Raw genomic sequence first — 23,072 nt, forward strand, 5'->3', positions numbered from 1 at the left:
TGAGGGAATACGTGGCATCTGTGGTGCTGTGCATAAGAATCAGAATCATTTAACTAAAATTTGAACAAAATGGAGTGGGGTGAGGGAAGAACAGAAAATTTGAGCATGCAAAGTGTTGGGAAATATACAACACTGACAGAAGTCACATACTTTGCATTGCAGCTCAGCTTAAATGGTCTGAAGTGTGGATACAACTGGTGACCTTACTCAGAGACCCTCCCTAGCAGCCTATTCACATGTAGAGGTTTCATTGGGCAACAGTGTCTTCTCTGCAGATATTGGTACTTTACATTTCCTCTTCCTTGTGGTTAATCAGTTCAGAAACCCACAAATAGGCTTGATTCCATTACTGCTTGGCACTTGCCTGAATATGATGAACACTACCAATTACCATCTCAAACAGATACTTCTGGTAAGATTTTGCAAATGATATGAAACATTCTTGGAGGTCTGAATCCAGAATCTCAGTTTAACTTGGTATACCATGCCTGAGACTCACACAAAATGTTTGCGATTTTGTCCCTAGCACAGGAACTCTACAAAATTCCTGTTGAATGGGAAAGTGCCTTTATGCTTCAGTGCTTTCAAAAATTGGGTAAGACATTTCCTCAAGTTACTTGCTTCTGAACCAGTGGGATTTTTTAAATATATTATTTATTTATTTATTTATTTACAATATTTTTTAGCCGCACCATTGCCAGTGGCTTCTGGCAATTACTATATATAATTTTTTTTTTGTAACTCACAGGAATCCAGCTTTCAAGGCTACTGCTGTAAGTTATTCTTACATGGCTTGCAACTTGAAAATTCAAGGAGCTGCTGTCCTTTTCTTGATTTTCTTTACTGTTTGTCAGCTCTGAATTGTGAACTTACTGGAGCAGACCATATTGCCTGGCTTAAGCCAAAACTCCCTTTACAATGTGGCTTGTTCAAATCACATGCGGTTCAAGTTAAAACATAAAGTAGGAGTAGCAGCGATGGACTTTGAAGTACAAAACCCAAGCCCAGCTGTGCTCCGCCAATTGTTATGAAAAATGTGAAGCTGAAAAATGAAAAAAGCACAGAGATCACTAATTCAAGGCAAACTATTATCTCAATAATTGAATACCCTCTTCCCATGTCTCCTTGGTGCATACTTTTAGGAGCCAAGTAAACATTTTATTCTTTCAAGGATCTTTGCCCATCTTGGCACCTGGGAATGAACAGATTCCAGGGTGAACAGTGAAGAGACTATATAGGGTCTCAGTACCCCCCATAAGGATTGTGGGGATAGCGTTAATTCCCTAGTGCCCTAGTTTAAAGTCTTATGCTTTGGCCCAGTTGGCCCTTTAAAAGTCCTGTTGCTCCAATAAAAGTGCCTGTTCCAGCAATTACTGGTGTCTTTATGGAGGGTGGTGCGGGAGATGCTCACATACTCACAATCATGACTAGAAGGGGGGGAAAAGGATTTTGGGGGCCATTGGTTGCCTGTAGTTGTTATTGTCATTAGAAAGTTGGTGTTCCAAGTCAAGATGCATCACACAGCTGCTGTCCCTCGTGATAAAGAGAATAAAGAGTGGGTCTACACAACATTCAATTGCTAATTCTTTGTAGTTCATCCTGAGCATCAGCTGCTGCCTCTGCTTCAGTGCTCCAGGAAGGGGGGGGGGGGAAGGGGGGGAGAGTTACAGTTCAGAGGCATGGTAAAGAAAAAACCCAAGCCAGCTTAGAAAAATGCAGTACTATATATGGAATGTTTTAGGGTTCTTTCTAGTCTCCAAAGCAGGATAGAACTAAAATTGTAATGGGCTAATTTGACATTGATCATGGCCTATAAGACCTTGACATTTTTAAAGCCCTGATAAAATCTTTTGAGTTTCCTGTAGAGGTAAGTGCTGTTATTTCAGTGCCAAAACCTAGGGGGGTGAGTGTCATTCTACACTGGCCATGAGTATACTACTACTGTATATTGGGAAAATATTTAGATACTTAACAGCACTGACATTAATTAGCTGAGCTATCCTAAAAATTCAAATCACAGCATTCCCCCCCCCCCCCAATTCAAACAGCCTAGTTTCACATATCCTATATGCCCAGTCTGGGTTTTATAGTTTCTGGCTTGATAGTGCACTGAGTTGTTGAACACTGTAAGAAGTTTGATTTCCCAGTATGGCTCCTGGGAGAAAAGCAAGCCAGTGTGGCCACGAGCAAACAGCACAGTCTCCTAGTGCCCACCGAGAAAGGCACTAGTAAACCATGTGCAAATACTTTGTACTTAGAAAACCCTTAGAAGGGCTGTTGTAATTCAGAATCAACTTGACATCACTACTACTATTGCTACTGCTACTGCATGTTTGAGAGATTACTGACTTCATGATGCTTCCTGAAGGAATACATATATATGTTGCAGATGCAATTGGTTTACAAGCTTTGTCTTGGAAAGTGATCAAAAACACTAATTATGCCGAATGTTTTAGAGGGGAAAAAATGAGTTTTGCCCTTCATCTCTGAGATGTTATGAGTTTTTTAATCTACAGTATTTGTCATAATAGCAATACATGAGATATTTTCATGCATAGTTTCATATTTTAAATCAAGAGTTCAAAATGAAAAGTTGTATTTGGGAAATCAAAGCATGAATCTTCAGAAAAAGATAAAAACCAGGGCTAGATAGAGATCAGGCAATAGAATATGTCATAGAAACCAGTAAAATGTTTACTAAGAGGTGATCAGACTTGCAAATTTAACGTTTTTTTAAAAAAATCTGAAACTAGGGCAGAAAATATTAATTTGTGTTACAAAATGGTGGCATAAGCCAGTGTTTCCCAAAATGGAGGCCATGATCCCAAAGGGGTAACAAAGTATTTTGAGGGAGGTGTTTCATATGTCACATATGTTGCAACCATCAGCCTCATGTGCCATCAAGTCAATTCTGACTTAGTGCAACCCTTTTCAGGGTTTTCCAAGTAAAGTACTCAGAAGTGGCTTACATTACCTTCTTCTTGGAGTGCCCTAGGCCTGTGCAGCTTGCCCAAGGCCACACAGGCTGGTTCTTCTCCCAGGAAGCACAGCGGGAATCAAACTCCCATCATCTGGCTCAGATACCAGATGCCTAAACCACTGAGCTATCCGGCCAGGTTATGTGATGTAGCCCTTGTTAAATAATCTCTTCCTTGACCTTTCAAAACAAGATATTAGCAACAGATCCCTTGAAGGAGAAAGCAGCCTCCACTTTCTGAGAAGAGATGACCCAGATTATTTTAAAAACTGCCAATGGAAAGATTTAATTACTACCACTTCTACAAGAAAAGGATTTGTCATTTCTGAAGAGCCTAAAGGAGGGTTGGAAAAGGAAAAAGAAACCTCCCTCCCTGCCAGAGACACAAGCCCCTAGCAGGGGGACACAAAAACAAATGGCCGCCTTCAACTGGAGCGTATGCAAGAAAAACTTTGAGCCAATTTCTGAGGGGGGGGGCCCTCTCTGGGTACAACAATGTCCTTCCTCCCCCTGGCCCATGTTTGAAGCCCTTTGATGTCTCCTCCAGCCTGTTCCCTCCAAGGTTTTGAAGTGGGGGTGGCAGAACTGGCAGCAGCAACAGTACAAAGGCGAGGAGCATCAGCAGCAACAGTGCCACCATGTTGGGGAAAGACGATGATGGCCCTTTGACACAAATGTGATGGGGAGTGCAGGTTAATTGGTTATTATAAAATGGGGTTGTGATTTAAAATAGGTTGAGAACCAGGGGCATAAGCCAATTAATAAGCAGAAGCTGCAACCTAAAACTGAAAGGACACAGGTATATAGTAAAAGGCAAGGGGTGTAACAACATTTCCAATATTAAATACTTCACTTTGATTCAAAATTAATGAAGTACTCCTCCACAGGATACAAGCAGCTATGGAACTCCCCAACACAAAATATGGCTGCTGACTTAGACAGCTCTGAAGGGGGATTAAATTAATTCTTGGATATAAAGGCTATACATAGCGAAAAGTCAGCATGGCTGCGCGTCACGTAATACCAGCTACTGTGAAATGAGACAGAGGGTACAGTTGCTTTTTTTTCTTGCTTGTGGACTAATAATAAGCTATCTGTTGCAGTGTGAACATAGTGTTGTACCAGCCAAATCTCTGCTCTGACCTCACATGGCTTTTCTTATGTTCCTATAAACACACTTTCAACACAATAATCAATATATATGAATATGTGCAGCTAAGTAACATTGTCTTTTGCACAGATTTAATGGTTATGATCTACAAAGTCACACATGGCTTGGATCTAGGTTGTCTAAAGGCCAAATCTTCACTCATGAACCTTCCCAGGTTGAGTTCTTTGGAAGAAATCCTTAGTATCAATACCCATACAGGCACATTTAATGGAGGCTCAAGAGTAGGCTTTTTCTGCAAAACTGCCCTCCAAGAAAGTCTATTAAACCTTCTCTCTCACAGACTTAGAAAGTGACTATTTACTGAAACAAAAGCGATCTGGTGCTATATTTTCTTTTCTTTTTTTATTATTTTATTTTATTTTTTACATAAAGGGTGACATAGGAACATGGGGGTTAGGGTTTGTGAGGGAAGGGGATTTGTGAGGGAGAGGGGAAATCATAGCATACTAATATCCAATCTATACCTATTGCCATATCAAATCCAAAATTATTCTATTTACTCTTTTCTGCCTTATGTATAAGGTTCACATTTCACTATATATATTCAGCTACTACCTGTTAATTCAGTCCATTTATAAAATAAGTCCCATCTTTCTGTTGCCCTTTGCAAGGATTGGTCCTTCATAACTTCCGATAAGATGTCCATTTCGGCTATTTCCCGTATCTTTTCCATCAGATTTTCTTGTTCCGGCACCGCCATACTTTTCCAATTTCTAGGTGGTGCTATATTTTCTTAATGCCTTTTAATATATCATCTACTAAATCGTTCCTTTAATGTATTTCTGTTTTAATGTTGATTCTGCATGTGAATTTTACTTCTCACTATTACTGTAAGGGATGCAGATTATATTCCTGAAGTTATTTAACCACTAAACAAGGTGCACTTTGAAGGGCGGAATGGTTGAACATTTGCCTGCGCTGAAGTCCAGCAGACCGCCTATTGTCAGAACAGAAACCAGTGCTTCATTAACACCATTCCCAACAGGTTCTCATTCGAGAACGCGAGTAGTGAATTTAGTAATGCACAGCTTGTTTGAAGATTGAGCCCCTCTCTGGACACAATTCCCTATGCTAACCCTTAAGCACAGAAGACATGGGCAAAGAAAATGGATAACTCTATGCTGTAACCCATCATAACTAATACAAATTACAAAAACAAAAAATTGCACTGAGTAACAGTCTAACCAAAAACAAATACAGGCTGAAATGTTCAATTTGACAAAAGAAGCTCAAGGAACACAACACAAGGTATTTATGCCAGTAATATGTCTTTTAATGTCATTTTTTATTTTTAACTTACCAAGTGCATTTCAGTATTTCAGACTAAAAGTAATACTATGTTCTTACAGGAACAAATTGACAGCAACAGTGGCCTCAAATATTGCATGAGCTGGATTTCTTAAGATGATGCAGCTTTGAAAAGAAAAAACTCCATCACTTTACTGAAGTGAGAACACAAACATTTAGACACAAGCAAGCTTTAACAGTAACTGGGTGTTCGTGATGGCAGTGTTACATGTTTTCAGTATGAGCTAAACCTTTTATTCTCAGAAGCAAGGAAGTACAAATATCTGTAGCCACTTTTACGCAGGTTTTGAGAAGGAGATAACAGGAACAATTGTAAACCAAGAAGATGCTGATCTTACATCTGAACTGTTTAATGAGAACGTCTAACCATTTTCAGAATTCCATTGGGTATGAATTTCTATAGCAAGAGCCGAGCAAGTGAAAGGCAAGGATAATGCCAAGTTAGTGAGCACGCATCTATGAAAAAGTTAACTATACTGTACAAGTAGAAGAAAGGTACAGGTGAGCTTTAAAATGCAGAATCATGTGAAATCCCTTGAAAACTACACAGCAATTGAAAAAAATAAGGAATTACTTTAGTATATTTTGATCACAGCTAAAGTGAAACAAACTCCAGTGTTTCCCATATCAATTTCAATCACATCAAAATGGCTTGAACATAAAAAACAGAAAGCCCTGAACTTTACCTATTATTATTTTGGCAGCTAGGGAAATAAACATTTGAGAACAAATCTGTATAGCTGTACTAAGGATAGATTACTAGATATTTATAAGCCAGTGATAAGAAAAAAGTCCCAAACAAGGCTTTTTGTTTGTCAATAATTGTTACAATGCCACTAGTGCAAGATTATGTTTTTACCTGATTGAATTAAATTTGAAAGACAGAACACGCAATATAAAACTATCCTTTTCCCCCATTTTAGAAAAGTGCCTCATACCATACTTACACTAAGATATTTACTAACTAATGGAAGACAGTCTGCCTCCATCTCTTGTCAATTAGAAAAGGCCAAAGAGATTCTTTGATCCCTACTCGAAAAGGAGTGTGCTGTCCAATGCCCAACATCTGCAGCCTGGAACAGTCAAGCTGAGCATTCCTGGGACGAAGAGCACCCACTACTGGGCTATCTGTAATCTTTAAAATAAAGAGAAACATCAGAGTATGGGAGAAACATTTTCTAGAATAAAATTTATGCAGTTTTTCTAGGACTACCCACCGCAATAGAGAAAGGGGCAAACTCCAGAACTAGAGTTCCATTCTTTCTTCTTATAAGAATGTTTCAATAACTGAAAAAGCCTCTTTGCATCCTCCAATGACCAATATTTTTTCTTTAAAAAAGGGGGTGGGCGGTGCACGGAGTGAGCATCAGGGTTACCAATGGTTCCTCAAAACCTGACAGATTTCCCCTATGCATAGCACTCACCAGCAGGGATAACAATGTTGCGAGTGTGTGAGGTATTTGGGGAGGGCCACACAGAATCATGGACTGAAATAACAAAGTTGGAAGGGGCCTATAAAGCTCGATGCAGGAATACAAATCAAAGGTATCTGCCAGGTGGTTGTCTAAATTTCTCTGGAACACCTCCAATGTTGGAGCACTCACCACCTCTTAAGATAATTGGTTCCACTGCCGTACTGCTCTAACAGGTGGTTTTTCTTGATATTCAATCGAAATCTGGCTTCCAGTAATTTGTGCCCATTGCTGGGTGTTCTGATCAAGAACAGAAATGTGCTACTGTATCTCCCCTCAGTCTTTTTTTCTCAAGACTAAACATGTCACGTTTTTTCAGTCTTTCCTTAGAGGGCTCAGTTTCCAGCCCCTGAACATCCTTGTTGCCTCTGAACTTGTTCCAATTTGTCAGCATCCTTCTTAAAGTGCAGTGCCCAGAACCTGACACAGTACTTTAGGTGAAGCCTAACCAGTGCCAAATAGAATGGAACTAGTACACTTCGTGACTTGGAGACTATATGTCTCTTAATGCAGCCTAAAATATCATCTGCCTTTTTTTGTAGCCACACTGCACTGTTGGCTTATATTCACCTTGTGATCTATGATGATTCCAAGATCCTTCTTGCTTGTGGTATTCCTGAGCCGGTATCCTCATCTTGTAATTGTGTTTGTTTTTTTCCAACATGTTGATCATCCCAACATTAGAGAAACAGGAATATTTTCCCATCACAGCATTGAACAACGAGTACCATTTTCCGTTAGTACTGAAAGGATATGAAGAGCTATTCCTCTGCCAATACACTTAGCTAGGTCTTATTCTAGGCATCCAGTTGTCTTTCCCTACAGCCTAGCAGTTTCTGTTGCAGCTAACTGTCCTCTCTTTAAGGAAACTGCTCTGGAAAGGAATCTTATAAAATATACCCACTTCCTTTGAAGTGTATGTTTACCGAGCACTAGGAAAGGCGAGCGCAAGAACAATGCTCCTTCTCTACCACTCCACTGAATCTCTACAATGAGAAGAGGAGGGGGCTTCCCTCATCTACAAACCTGCTTAGCTTCTGACCTCAAAAAAAGGAAGTCCCTCTCCCACTAGCCTGTTCATTCACCTACATTAAATTCCATGCACTTGCCTAACTGCAATTCCTTGTTCCCTCTTGCCTCCAAGCAAGTGCTTAAATACACAGGGGAGACTGTAGCTTATAGAAACTGTAATCTGAGCAGATCACAGAAGAAATTCCACCCAAAGTTTTTAGTGAACACTATTAGATGAACAGCAAAGAGAGAGACAGAGAGAGAGAGAGAGACAGGATCACCCCAATAATATAAAACCAGTTCAAATAATTGGTTTATCAATTTGTTTTATCTCCAGATTCTATCAGATAAACTGTAAATACAGTTTTGCTCTCCACCTAAAACAATTAAGACTACTTACTGGTCTCAAGTGGCTACTCGGAAGGTTGAAAGCATCAGCCATTGCACGTGCCATTTCAAACTTGGTCATCTGCTCATTTCCAGACCAGTGGAATATTCCTCTTATAGAAGGATCCTTGGGAAAAAGAAAAACATGGAACATTTGGAATCCTCTTGTGCTCAGATATGTGGGAAGGAAGCAAAAAAAAAAAAAAAAATCCATGCAATGGCTGAAGGCATTTTAGAGCAGAACAGAAAACTCATAACCCAGCTTGATGTTTCTGGAGTAAGCCATTTGTTTTTGCTTAAAGAATGTCACATATAATCATTCAAAAATAGAAAGCAAGAATCGACATCTTAAACTGCAACTGGATTATTTCCTAATGAATCTTTCTTCCTTATAACAAAGTTTTTTCCCATGTTGTTCTACGGAGCATAAAATGAAACTCTTTAATTTTATCTCAGTCACAGAATGTTCTCCAAAAACTCCTGAAAATCAATTCTTTTGATCTTAAATGAATTGAGGTTTATGATATCTACATTTCCTTGAAATGCAACTGAAAATTGTTACCTTTATTGAAAAACACTGCTTAAATTGCAAAGACAACACATATTAGGAAGAGATTTATATAACTTAGAATTCATCACAAACACAAAGTGATTCCAGAATTAATTTTGTGTTGTCAATAAGCTGACAGAAATTCTGTGCTTGCATTTTTTCCCTTTACAAAGGAACACTTTACAGATCTTATTCTTCTAAAATTGTATTTTAGCAAAGACTGCTCTTACGGCTACTTGATGGGGAGATAAAATGCTGTCCTGTGTGCAATGATCCAATGTAGTAAGTGGTAAATGAACATTTCCTGGACAGAAGGTATTTGGACATACAGTAGGACCACCAAATAAGTATCATAGATATCTGAAGACATGGAAACCTTTACAAGTGTGCCATTCCCTTTCTTTCTTTAGACAAGGACATATTCAATATAGCAACATGGAGACACAAGATAAATTAAATTACATATCTGAGGAAGAGTCTACATACATCTGTGTTTTCTACCAGGGATGTATAACTATTATCAGATCTGATATATGGTATATACTGTTTATCCAAATACTCATTGGACAAATCGTCACCAACCTACACTGTGCTGATTTGGAGACAGTCTGAACTGATTAGATATTCCTACATATATTTGTACGTATTTGCAAGTTTTTGGACTTTGGGGCAGGGAGAAAGCCTGTGGCATAAGTATGTGCACCACACACTGCCATCAATTTTGGGAATGTAGTGGACAAAGCTCCTACTGACCATCCTTCTTCCATGTATCTCTCCCTGTCAGCGATGCTCTGAGAAAATGTGGAAGATGTCCCCTCAGTATATTTAATTAGTCATCCAGCTTATCCAATTATGCCCACTTTCTGTCTTGCCCGAATCAGAGTGCTGGCAACTACTCACTTATGAACCACATACAGGTATGTGCAGTGACAAAATTAATGACCTCTGTTGTTGCTCTGTATTATGTAGAAGAGCAGCTGGGTAAAGTCAGGCAGAAGTTTCTTCTGTGGATCTCTTGCAGTGCACCAAACAACGAGAAGAACAGAAGAAAATATGTTGGGCTGCGGGAGATGTTCCCTTAGTGTCCCTAATCCCTTAGTGGCCCAAATATGTCTACTCATGGCGCGATGCATTCACAGTACCACAGCAACAGAAAAAAAAGATTCTGTAAATAAAGGCCAGCATCATATATTAAATATAAAAGGAAGTAGAAAACTGATGTTAGACAGGAACACAGTCTCTGGTGCTACTTTGTCCTATGCAACCATGCCATGCTCGGATGTAAAATGGTTGCCCAGCTGAGTGGCTGGGGAGCACATTAAGTGGAGGGAGCACATTAAGTGGAGTCTCCACAAGGCTCAGCAACTGGAGTTTCCAGGGGAGGTGTTGGTTTTCATTACGGCTGCAACTCTCAACCTTATTTTCCTTTGGCACTTCATTTTGTCATAGCAATTGGTTCTCAATATTTTTGGTCATGTTTCAGCATTTTTAAACCCAAGCACACTGGAGCAAATTTTGGTAATTTGTAGAGGCATAAGAACCAATCTGATTGTGACCTACAGTCAACCAACTGCAGCCATTATGGGAACAAAACATAGATATAGATACAGTATCTATAGATAGATATAGATATCTATCTATCTATCGATATCTATCGATATCTATCTATCTATCTATCTATCTATCTATCTATCTATCTATCTATCTATCTATCTCTATAGATAGATATAAATATATATAGATATAGATATTAAAAATTGCTGTATCTTGTTTAGACACTTTTGTCCAAAGTGTTGGATATTTCCATGTTCTACATATTTCCATGTTCTACACTGCTCATTACTGTACAAATTTCTTAACCTGAAAGATACTGAACATTTCCATGTTCAGTACATTTCCATGTTCTACACTGCTCATTACTGTACAAAGTTCATAACCTGAATGATACTGAACTTATTTTAAAGTGTCAACAGAGTCCTGATTTTTTTTTTTTTTGGTTTGCTATTAGAAGCCTGCCAAAACTGGTAATATATACTTCTCAAATTCTGGATACAATTCAAAAATATAATAAAATCACTATGAATCCTGTCCCATGCATACAATTACCACATATGAAGCAACTCCTCTGGTTTAAATTCATTTACAAAATTTCTCACCAGCATTCTCTTCTCTGCTAGCTGTCGGCAAACACTGGCTACATCCTTAACATAGGTAGGAAACCTCTGCTGCCAGTGGTCCATATTGGCTGATTTATTGTTCAATTGCACTTTTTCAAACATGATAGTCACTGCACTCTCTTCTAGTCGTTCAACTTCTCCATACAAAATAGGAATTCTAAGCACAGCAGCACCTACATGATGAGAAAAGTGATCAATAGAAAGATGCATTTATGGATAGACATAACATTCTTAAATCTAGCTCTAAAAGTAGTAATATTAATATCATGAAATTCACACAATACAATAAACAGTTGCAGATCTCAGAAATAACACCATCAGAGCAACCAAAAACGGCAATATTAGGAAAACCATACATACTGCGCTGATATTTAACAGATACTTAGGTTTTTTGGTTAAAGCTTGTATTTGTTACATAATACCTGTAAATGTTTTCATAGTTTTGATTGACTGTGCCTGGTGTTTTTGAATAAAAACCACCTTTGAACAATTATGTTCCATGCCTTCAAGATGATAATTCTACTTAAATTTTGTAAAGAAACAGTGGTACTGATTACTGCTGATGTAAGGCAGAAATCATATAGGGGAGAAGAGGAAATTGCATCTGAATTTTTTTTTCAGATGAAATGCAACTATGCAAGCAAGTAATGCTATGCTACATGCACAAGTAGCAATCCATCAAAATAAACATTATCTTATATTTTAGATGCAACCATGAAGTAATGAGGGGTTTTATGTTAAGGATATATGTATATTGCAGTAGGAGGCATTTCATATTTTCTTGTGCAACCAGTTCTGTTTTCCATGAATGGCACAGACTGGTGAAAAAAAAACAAAAACCCAGCAGCCATTCAAGTGGCCCTGCTTCTGCAACTATGAATTATATTTTCAAAGAGAATCTTCCTTCATTTGGAACTGACCACTTTATTTTGTCCACCATGCACACAAAACAAATGCTTTAGGTTTAGAATTCCAATGAAATATGGTAATCTTTCCTGGTATAGTCTCTCATACTAGTACAATAGTCCCACATAGGTCTTCATAGTGGAAATCCAGCCAATGAAATCTATTTTCCTCTCCAACTGCCTCTGAAATACAGACATCACAGAAACCATATAGGATATCATTTAAAAAAAAAAATTAAACTAGGAATGAGATTTTCAGATTTTTGGATTATTGGAAGTCTTTGAGGCCTTACTAGATGCAGCTCCGCCTGAGCTTCCTCTTCCTACCCAAGTGCTAGCTGGAAGCTTTCTTTCTGAATAGGAACCAGGGTGAAGCTAGGCCTCAGACTTCCAGTCTAAGCCTTGCTCAAAGGTGAGTCATATTTAACTGTCTGTCTGCTAGACAGTAATCCCAGAATGGGGAATTACAGAATTATGAAATCCCATTCCTATATTAAACTGCAAAAGTCCTACTAACCACCACAAAAACCACTTCCACTCATTATCATCTTCACTGCATTAGGCAAACGTCTTTCTCTATAAATCCTGTCACTACAGACTTCCACCCATCCGTGACCCTAACAAATTCTTAACACCTTAGGTTTTCTTTGTAAAAAATGCATAGCCCTTGACCATTTTATTTATTTATTAGTTTACATTATTCTCCTGCCCAATTAGTAGCAAAACCACTATTCTGCATGGCAAACATAACCAAATGTAATAGAAAGCAATAAGAAACATCAGTAAGGAAAGCTCCAAATCCCAGGACCATGGTTTGCAAGAACCAATGGGCGCCATGATCCAACAAGCCGATGGACTGCAAAAAAAAAATCACAGGTAGCAGACTAAGAGTGAAAGGTAAGATTACTTTAGGTAAAGGTAAAGGTTCCCCTTGACAATTTTTGTCCAATCGTGTTTGACTCTAGCCAGCGTTTTGTCCGAACACAATCCTCAGTGGTCACGTGGCTTAGACACGGAACGCTGTTACCTTCCCAAGGTGGTCCCTATTGATCTACTTGCATTTGCATGCTTTCAAACCGCTAGGTTGGCGGGAGCTGGGACAAGGGACAGGCGCTCACTCACTTTGGGGTGAACTAAAAAAAAGGCTTGAGAGAACAAGTTACCTCGTGAAACCCAGGAGGGATGGGGCTAGCTGCACCTCTAGAGTAAGGGACTTCCAGAGTGAAACGGCTACCACAGAGAAGGCCTGACTGCAGGTAAATGACTTCCAGTCCTCCCCGGAGTGGCCACCCAAAGCATCCCCATATAAGAGGTGTGAGTGGGATGAGTAGATGTTTTGAGGGAGAGGTGCTCAGGCAGGTAACAAGGTCCTAAACTATTAAGGGCTTAAATCTAAAATAATTTAATTTCTATTCCTTGACAAAACAATTTCCCAGAAAAAGCAATGAGAAATGTGCACAGTAGTCCAACGGAAGCAACCAAAACAGAGAAGGAGATCTGGTTCAAGTGAGGCCACTGCATTGCTTTAGATATTAGTACCATTTAAATCTTTTTACACCTCGGTTTCAGGTCTCAATTTAGACTTTCTGCAAAATGTTTCATTTTTGTTATTTCATACTTTCATTTTTTTTTCCAGTTTCATCTCTGCTGCACAATATAAAACACTGACTTCCCATTGTTTGGGAATCTAAGATGTGCTAAATGCCACACTGAATTTCAATTATTTTAATTTAAACAGTGAGAAAGGGGGTGGAAAAGCAACACCTTCCACCTGAGTGCTACCCCCTCTTCCTTGGACAGTGGAGGGAGCCCAAGCCACTAGAACAGTAAAGAAAGAAAAGGAAGAAAAAGAGAAAACCCCTGTTGGACAAGAAAGGGAAGAGAAAGAGAAAAAGGCAGGAAAAACGAACCAGGAGAAGGAGAGGGGAAAAGAAAAAGAAGATACTATAAATACAGGAGAAAAGGAACAGAATGGGAAGAAGAGTGGAAAGGCCAAGGAAGTAGAAGCTAGTGCAGTAGAAGCAGTAAAAAGACTAGTATTACCTGAGGCATAAGAATGGGTTTGGATAGAGAACCCTTAGACTCATGAGTGGAAAAAAAATCATAAGTAAAAGTCTTTTTACTAGGGGGAGCATGAGATAAGAGTGTGAAGTAGAAAGATACAAGAATAGAGAGTATGAACAGAGACACGGAGAATGGAAATTCCCACACCCCAGTGAAACCACAGGCACACAAGATGGTGGGAAACTACATTCACAGAGACAGCAGCCCTACAGAGGGGTGGGGTGATGACATCTACCATACTTGCAATTGTCAGGAGACTCGGTTGAACCAAAAGGAAGAAAAAAAACCCCAAGAATTTGAAAAGGCTGAAAGCTCATTCCATAAACCTCTCCCTCTCCCTGTTGGAGAGAAAGGGGAAAGCTGGATTGCTTGAAACTGTTACTACAATGTTGAATGGTTCTTGAGTAAAGGTTGATGGTTCAAAGCAAGAATAGGAGTCCGATGTATTTGTGGGAGGGGAACAAAAGGGGGAGGGAGTACAGCTGAACACACACACATACTATCATCAGCCTATGTATGTTTGTTAGAGCCGATGGCACATTAAGGCCTCAACTAGTCAAGGCTTGTTTTTGTGAAGGGAAAGTCTGTATCCTTTACAACAGAGGTCGTCAACCCCCAGTCTGCAGCTTGGTGCCGATCCGTGGCCTGAGCTGGACTGGGCTGCGAAAACAGACCTCCTGTTCCCCCCTGCACACACTCCCCCCCACAGCTCCTTTGCACACACACACACACGCATGCCAGTGCTGGTGTGAGCGCTCCCCCACCCCTTCATGCATGGGCACCAACTAATATCTTTTCCAAATAAGTTGATACAGCATTGCAGCTATCAAGTTTTAGCTATTAAGAAAAACCTTACCAACTTCTGACTGAAACTTACTTTCATTGTTCCGCAGAACTGTCTTTTCACCGTCTAATTTGGTTTGGCCATAAAGATTTAGTGGATTAGGCACATCATTCTCTTTATATGGAGGATTTGTTCCATCAAATACATAATCTGTACTAATGTAGACCAGAAATGCTCCTATTTGTACTAGAATGAAAAGAAAATCGCAGTTACTCTACTCTGATGGATCACTTCAAAATCATTATGGCCTAGCATTGACCACCTGGATCCCACTGTCCACCTCCTTCAGCAAACCACATGACAAATTAGTCAGTTATCTTTTTAAAGATTGTTGTACTATGTAATGCTCAATGCAAGAAAAATGTCTTTTTACCTGCTTCTTTTGCTAAGTTCTCTGAAGCAACCACATTGAGCTGAGATGCAACATCTGGTTGTCTATCTACAACATCTGGTCTTCTCTCAGCTGCACAGTGTATTATGACATGAGGCTGGAAAATAAATCCACACTGAGCATAGAAGAAATATATAGTTACAACAAATCCACACTATCAACCCAAGAAGCATGACTGGGGATCTACTGAAGCATGCAAGTAAATTATCTACATAATGCTGAAGTAACAACAAAGAACATGTGGCCATCCAGTTGTTGTTGGACTGTAACTCTCATGATCTTTCAGCACTAGTTCTTCTGATGAGAGTTCACAGGAGTTCTGATCCAACACTATCCAGAGGAATACCTTTCTCTTTCATGTTGCAGTCTTCTTTGCCAGATTACATCCATTCATAATAGTGTTTGTACAGTATTTACATAACCGAACACTAGAAACCTTTTGCCTGTTCTTCCTATCAATTCTCTGTTGTTATTCTAAAGATTTCCTTGAATGAATTCATAACTATAGCAGGAAGAAATGTTAGTAGCCACAGTGAAATATTCATCTTATGTAGCAGAAGGAAGACATCCTCAAGAGACAGTTGTCTCTTCTACTCACTTCCATAGGCAGAACTAATCAGCCAATTAGGTAGCACTAAGGCCCCCACAAAAGAGAAGGACCAACCAACCCTGGCTGCACCTGTCCATTACCAGCCATCAGAAAAAGGGAATAATATAATCAATACAGTATAGACATGTAAAAACAGGCATGGTACCTGCCCCTGAGGACCTAGTCACAGTAACTGAAGGGTATGTCCTCGTTCTGCTATATAAAGTAAACATTTCACTGTAAGTACCAATGTTCCTTTTTCCTGTAGCAGAGGAGGACATCCTCAAGAGATGGGACTCACCAAAGACTAATGTCCTAGGGTGGGACCAAGGAAAGTGTCACCTATCTCTTAAACACCATTCAAGTTGGACTTCCAGATGGTCATGCACCTGCTGAAGATCTCTTATCCCCAATGCCACCTCAGCTGAGCTAACAGTTCATGAGGTAATGTTTAACAAAGGAAGAGTACATGTTCCAAGTCGCCACCTTGCAAAATTCCTCCGGGGGGACCTGGCATGAAATGTGGCTAATGTCACCCTGGTGTTTCATGATCTCAGATGGGTTAAGTGGCTTTTCCCAAGACTCACCAGAAAACCATGTCTGCACAACATGTGCGATGTGGTCTGCCCATTTTTCAGGTCCTGACTTTCTAATCATGACTGAATTAGAAGATCATCATCCTGAATATATGCTTCCTGACATACCTGATTACCTTTTTCCAAGTCCAAAATTGCCTGGCGAACCTGTTCTCAGGCCCATACTGGGTCTTGGATACTGTGGGACCTAGGAGGCACAGGGTGGGGTGGAAAACAGACTTAGGAGGGTTCCCTAATGGAGCAGGAAGGCATTATTCTTTGCAGCAATTCCCATGCCTTTTGCAGCTGAAAAAAGCTTTTTGATTCCCAAGAGTCAATAAATTCTGGGTGAAGCATCTGACTATGATGGGAGGAAACAGGGATACTGAAACTCAGATTCCCAAATACTTACAATTTGTTTAGATGGTCTTTGCTGGCACCCCTTGTACCCCTTGCATGGTCTGTGGGATGAGAGCCTTTTGGAGATACCTCAGCATTCCAAGGCAGGTCTTTCATTAACTGCTGCCCAGCTCTTCATTTTCCTCCATCATTTTCTTGGCCCTAACATATGTCATCTGATGATGATCCAAAATCTGTTGCGGCCTGAGCAAGCCAGCATCCTCCCCACCTGACATAAGTCTGCCTCTGGTGGAGAGAATCCTGAAAGTACAGCTCATGGTTGAGGAATATAATGAAAATAGAAATCACTGAAGGCAAAGCTGAAGACAAAGTTGAGGTAGGCCTTTGCGAAGCGCAGACAGAGAAGTGCAGGCAAAAACTGGTTCAGACAGGGTTGGTTCCTCTCTCTTAAGCACCACCTGATTGGCTCATGAGTTCTGCCTGTGGAAGCAAGTAGGAGGGACAACCCATCTCCTGCAGGGTCTTCTCCTTTGCTACAGGAAAAGATATAGACATACTGTGTTTTGCTTTCAAAAAAGGAAGGAAAGAAAAATACCAACACAAGTCTACTTTTCTGAAGCACAAACCTCACCTGTATCAGACAACGTACAAAATCTACACAAGCTATCAATCTGCAAAAAGGACATCTTAGTAACTGCCATGTTAGAGGTCACAGAAATAAGGTGTAAAAGATAATATATAAAAAAGGTTGAAATATGTTGAAAGAGTTAACCTGTTGCACACTGTACCTATAAAAAAGGGAAACTTCAAATGTTCAAAAATGAACAGGCCAGTAAGCAAATACAAACACCTTATGAGCAGGATGGATTCTAGCCTCAGTTCTACTATTCCCACCTGAAAATCCCGGATTAGGTTATGAACAGCAGCAGCATCTAGAAGATTAACTTGCTCAAACATGGGTCGAGCTCTACTGTATCCGCAGCCAACAGCATTCCAATGATTAGCTTTAAATTCCTTATACACAGCTCTTCCAAGGAGCCCAGTGGCACCAGTAATCAAAACACGTCTATTTGGGATGTCAACATCATCCTGTAAAAAGAAATACGCAATTTAACAATTCTGAATTCTCAAGATCATAATGTTCTGTTTTTTCCAAAAATTGCAAGGCAGTTTTGGGCACATCGACCTGGAACACATCCCATTAAGGTCCGCAGGACTCATGCCCACTTCAAGCACATACAGGATTATAGCTGTAATAATATATGCTGCACACAAATCCCAAGTGTAGATTAATACTTGAGGCATCTGGAAATTCCATTGCATTACTTGTAACCTGCATTTGTGTCTCCAGTTTCAGAAAAGGGCACTACTTACAAATATTTATTCTAAGTTAAAAATTAGATGCACCAAGAAGTATCATTTAAACAAATTATTCACAGCTATCTGTGACCCTGTTCATAATCAGGTACTACAGCAAAAGTTCTATAATTTTACCAAGGATTATAAATTAAAAGTATCAGCAAGTCTTCTGCAAAATTGCAGATTTTGAATTTGCAAAGCCAAAACAGCCAATGGAGAATTATTTTAAACTATTTTGTTTTAGCATCTACACCAACAACCAAACACTTCCTCAAGACACCAAAAGCATTATTTATACTGATGATATCACACTTCCTGCTCAGTCAGATCCAATTAAGATGGTAAAACACCTAACAGATGCATCAGAAGAACCTGGTGCATGCTATGATAGAAATCAATTTAAAACTGCAAGTATCTGAGAAACAAACAGGCATCTCAGAAACTGGAAGACCTTCCAACTAGATCACTGTTTGGCCTAGAAATACTTAGTTACCTTGAAGCTTACAATAACCTGTAAGAAACACCACCAAAATACAAAGCAAAAAGTCAACAAAAGGGACATTCTGTGAAAGTTATTGGAAGTTGAGAGACACAACTGCAAATACCAAGAACTTCAGTGCCGGCTCACTGCTACTCAGTGGTCAGTAGTTCCCAATCCTGAGTAACCCTGGTGTTCTTGGACTGCAACTCCCAGAAGCCTTCACCATGAATTGCATTGCCCAGGGTTTTTGGGAGTTGCAGTCCAAGAACACCCGGATCACCCATGGTTAGGAACCACTGCTGCAGGTTAATACATTGGCCCAGTATAGTACAGAATGCAAAATAGGTAGATGCAACATACAATGAAATTTGACAAATGCCCAACGCCTACTGATAAAATCAATTACCTATCAAGTATTGTACCCGCTAATACAGGGAGATAAGTGAACCTAAGGAAATGAGGGTCTTGCATCAACCTAGTCTTTTGTGAGTGAAGACAAAAATAGGCAACTTCACATCTATATCTATGCCCCTCAACATGTGCTGTATAGAAGATCTGATGGCAGCTGTCCCAAATACTTTTAACGTTGCCTTAAAACGCTGTACTGCAGCTAAAACTGTGCTCACGACCTGGGGTTCAAATCCCAGGTAGCCGGCTCAAGGTTGACTCAGCCTTCCATCCTTCCGAGGTCGGTAAAATGAGTACCCAGCTTGCTGGGGGGGCAATGTGTAGCCTTTATAATTAAAATTGTAAACCGCCCGGAGAGTGCTTGTAGCGCTATGGGGCGGTATATAAGTCCAATAAATAAATAAATAAATAAATAATTGTACTCTGATGCCCACAGGACCTAGTTATGGACAAAACCCACCATTTCATTGAGATGATGTTGTGGGCCCTTAAAGGCACCCAACAGCAATAATCCTTGCTTAAGTTTGCTAGGGAAAAACTTCCACTTAATTTAATAGGGCATAAGTTTAAGGTTGTTGCCTACATCCCAGAACTATTCCCCTTTCTCTTCTCAGTGGGGCTTATCTAAAAGTAACCTGCCCTGCACGGAATCAATCAAGACTAATTTTGGACTAATGACAGGATTAGAAACGGCATGATCTCTAGTTGATGTCCGTTTGCTGACTAAGGCGCCCCAAAGAACGGAGTCAGGTTTATTATCCCAGAAAGAGGGTCTAGGACGGCAGCTGAACGCCCCACACGCTGAGCCCAGAGAAATAAGGTCACGTATCCCCCGAGAGAGCTTTCAGGGGCTGCAGATCCCCCTCAGCCGAGCAGGATGCTGGGAGCTGCAGACCAGCAACACAACACAGGGGGAACCGTAGGTGTCCCCCCCACACACACACACACACCCCTGGACTGGACCCATCGAGAGGGCGCCGGACGGGGAGGCTAAGCAGCCCGAGAGCCGAGCCGAGTCCCACTGAGATAGACGGGCGGGGACCCAGTTTGTTTACCACCGAGAAGGCAGAGGGGGAAAGAGGGAAGGCGGGTGGGGCTGACGCGTCCTGTCTCACCTCCTCCAGCCAGCAGCTCCCGGGCTCAAAGTGGATCCGAAGCCCTTTCTCCCAACCGACCATCCCTCTTCAGCTTCCGCTCCGAGCCTCGAAGCAGCCCAACCACCGCCTGCAGCCACTACAAACTCTTCCCCGACCCTCAGGGCACACCTCCCCTAAATACTCTCGAAGGGCTCCGAACCCGCGGGCGCTGGTTGGCCCTTTCGTCGCGAAGGGGCGGGGCTTAGAGGCGCCTCGTTCAACAGCGGCCGTTTGGCACGTTTCTGGGCCTCGCTCATTGGCTGCGCCCTAGGAAAACCAGGTCGCTTTTACCAGCCCTCGCGAGGACTTGTTTCTCTAAGGAGCCCCGTTATAAAGCGTTAGGGGCGGGGTCAGGCCATGCCACTTCGGGTGTCACGTGCCCCCCGCTACTTCCTTGTTTTGCCTGCAAGCTGATTTTGCAATTTGACTCTTGTTTTCGCTGTTTGCTTCCCCCCGCCCAAATGTTACCGCAATGTATGCTTTGGCTTCCGGAGCCAGCAGCAGCCAGTACCCGGTTCAGTAATTGCACGCAGAAGATCTAGGTATAACGTGAGAGCGTACCCAGGGCAGGTGGAGGTCTGTGCAATACATACTGAACAGGATACTGGCCAGTTGCTGCCATACATGGGAAAATATTTGTTTCGCTTAAAATATTGTGCAATTATCGTGAAAACGTGTCTGTTTTTAAGCCCAGAATACAATACAGAAACAAGTGATTTGTAAAGAAACTAGGTGGCTCTTTCCTCTGAATCTAACAACCTCACCCCCCCTCTAAAAACAAACAAAAGAACAAGGTGAAGATGGAGGCAAGAGTTATATTAAGAACCTGGAATGTGGGAGCGGTGTCTGTTGCAAAAGAAAAGTGATTGAAAATGCCACTTCGCACATAGTTCAGGAGACAGGTGTTACATATTCTACTGAGATATGTAACAAATGTTATAAGAGCTGTCAGCTAAACCCGCTTGCTCCACTAAGGCAGGCAGCACTGGCATGACAGGAATCTGGTGCAGGCAAGTGTTGTATACACACTCTGAATTTGAGTTACTGTGCAAAAAGAAAATGATCCAGCATGTCATGTTGCTGCCATGTTCTTGCATATTGAATATTTCCCCTAAACGTGGCCTGCAGTCACTTTTGAAAAAGGATAAGGCAACCAGGAATTGCAGATGAGTTAGACCAAGTTATTCCTAATTTTTGAAGGCTAAGGGAAAGCAGATTAGATTAGGGCACAGGTGCCTTTGGGATGATGTTTATTGGGGCCTGTAAATATATTTATATTTCTTGGGTTTTCCAGAAAGGTCCTATGCCTGCAAATAGGGAAATGCAAACAGAAGGGCCAGGTGATAGGTTGAATGATGCACACAGGACAGAAGGGCTTCCAGTAGTCTCCAGAAGTAGGTAGTACTTTTATCCCCCTGGTTTATTTTTTCCTAGCCCTCAGGATAAAGCCCAAACGAAGGCAATTACAAGAAAGCTGCTGTCCTCTGAAGATGCCGGCCACAGAGACTGGTGAAACTTTAGGAAGAACATTCAGAACACGGCCAAAGAGCCCGAAAAACCCACAACAACCATTAGATTTAAATCACTTTTATGTAAATCAGTAACAAAGGTCAGTTTACTGTTTGGAACAGTAATTAAAATAATGGACATAATTCAGTTTAAGCAGTTGGTACTGAAGGCTTGAACAAGTTCCCCAGAATAGAGTAGGTGGGGAAAAATACAGTATTCAGTGGTGCCTCGCATAACGATTTTAATTGGTTCCAAAAAAACACCGTTATGTGAAACATCGTTATGTGAAACACCATTTTCCATAGGAAAGCATTGGAAACCGGTTAATCCGTTCCAATAGGCACGGATTGCCGTCCTTAAGCGAAAAAACCCATAGGAAACATCGTTAAACGATACAATGTATCCTCCATTGGAATGTATTGTAGCTGACTCAATACATTTCAATGGCTTTGCAAAGTCAATTTTTGCAAAATTAAGTGTGTCATAAAAGGGTCAAAAATGGTTTTAAATGCTTGGATTAGCTTCTGCACCCTCTAAAATGGATGCAAAAGTTAATTTGGCTTTGATCTGACTTTTCATTAATTAATGGTGAATTTTTTTCCCCCAACTTTTGACAGCTGTCAAAATCTGACAGCTCCATTATTTCCTATGGGGGAAGAAAAAATTCACAAAAAATTAATGACGACTCAGCAACTGTTCTAAATTCTTGGATTCGTTAGAGGACCCCCTAAGTTGTGTGCAAACCTGATTTGGCTTTGATCTGAACTTTCGTTAATTTTTTGTAAATTGTTTTCTCCCCCATAGGAAAGCATGGAGCTGTCAGATTTTGACAGGTCCATTGGTTCCTATGGGCCAAAAAAAAAAAAAAAAATTCACAAAAAATTAACGAAAAGTCAGATCAAAGCCAAATCAGGTTTGCACATGACTTAAGGGGTCCTCTAACGAATCCAAGCATTTAGAACCGTTTTGGACCCTTCTAAGACACTTTTTTAATTGAAAAAAAATATCGTTAAGTGAAGCAGGGGACCTAAAATCGCATTCGTTATGCGAAGCATGGTCCCAAACTTCGCTAAGCGAAAATCGCCCATAGGAAACATCGTTATACGGTGCATATTATTTTCTTAAAAAACACATCGTTATGCGAATTCATCGCTAAACGAGGCAATCGTTAAGCAAGGCACCACTGTACTTGACCAAATCAAATCTGAAGCATTTGTTTCATTATTGCATTAGACTCAATGATTTTAAAACCAGACTATAAAGTCTTTAAACCAAGTTCAAGTGTGTTTAAATTGTTTAAAACCACTTCTAAACACAAATGTATTTCTGATTTGTTTTCTGAGAAGAGCATAAGTACTCTTTGAACTGCACATAGAATTATGAATTAGATACCTGCTG

The 23,072-nt window shown here is 40.5% G+C and overlaps 1 protein-coding gene across 2 annotated transcripts; it reads right to left on the minus strand.

Annotated features, from left to right (window-relative positions):
• Nucleotides 1–5,399: 5,399 nt before the first annotated feature.
• On the minus strand, nt 5,400–20,362 carry MAT2B (methionine adenosyltransferase 2 non-catalytic beta subunit). 2 transcript variants are annotated; one of them, XR_002301865.3, is made up of 8 exons: nt 20,145–20,362; nt 17,676–17,870; nt 15,240–15,354; nt 14,900–15,052; nt 11,033–11,226; nt 8,340–8,453; nt 7,499–7,671; nt 5,400–6,591 (listed from the first exon to the last, which is right to left on the minus strand). XR_002301865.3 is itself a non-coding variant. In XM_020807881.3 (7 exons), exons 1-7 carry the CDS (start codon nt 20,205–20,207, stop codon nt 6,421–6,423), a joined length of 1,005 nt encoding a protein of 334 aa, XP_020663540.1. In that variant the 5' UTR covers nt 20,208–20,362; the 3' UTR covers nt 5,400–6,420. The 2 variants fall into 2 exon arrangements, 1 of the variants encoding a protein (XP_020663540.1); XM_020807881.3 differs by lacking the exon at nt 7,499–7,671.
• Nucleotides 20,363–23,072: the final 2,710 nt, after the last annotated feature.

Source organism: Pogona vitticeps, chromosome 2 (genome assembly GCF_051106095.1).
Source record: "Pogona vitticeps strain Pit_001003342236 chromosome 2, PviZW2.1, whole genome shotgun sequence".
Lineage (NCBI taxonomy): Eukaryota > Metazoa > Chordata > Lepidosauria > Squamata > Agamidae > Pogona > Pogona vitticeps.

Excerpts from the sequence above, each read along its gene's own strand:
- MAT2B (XM_020807881.3), bottom strand. The coding sequence starts at position 20,207 with ATGGTCGGTTGGGAGAAAGGGCTTCGGATCCACTTTGAGCCCGGGAGC. Across the intron at positions 17,871-20,144 it reads GGAGCTGCTGGCTGGAGGAG|GATGATGTTGACATCCCAAA; the intron begins GTGAGACAGGAC and ends TTCTTTTTACAG. Across the intron at positions 15,053-15,239 it reads GAACTTAGCAAAAGAAGCAG|TACAAATAGGAGCATTTCTG; the intron begins GTAAAAAGACAT and ends TTTTCATTCTAG.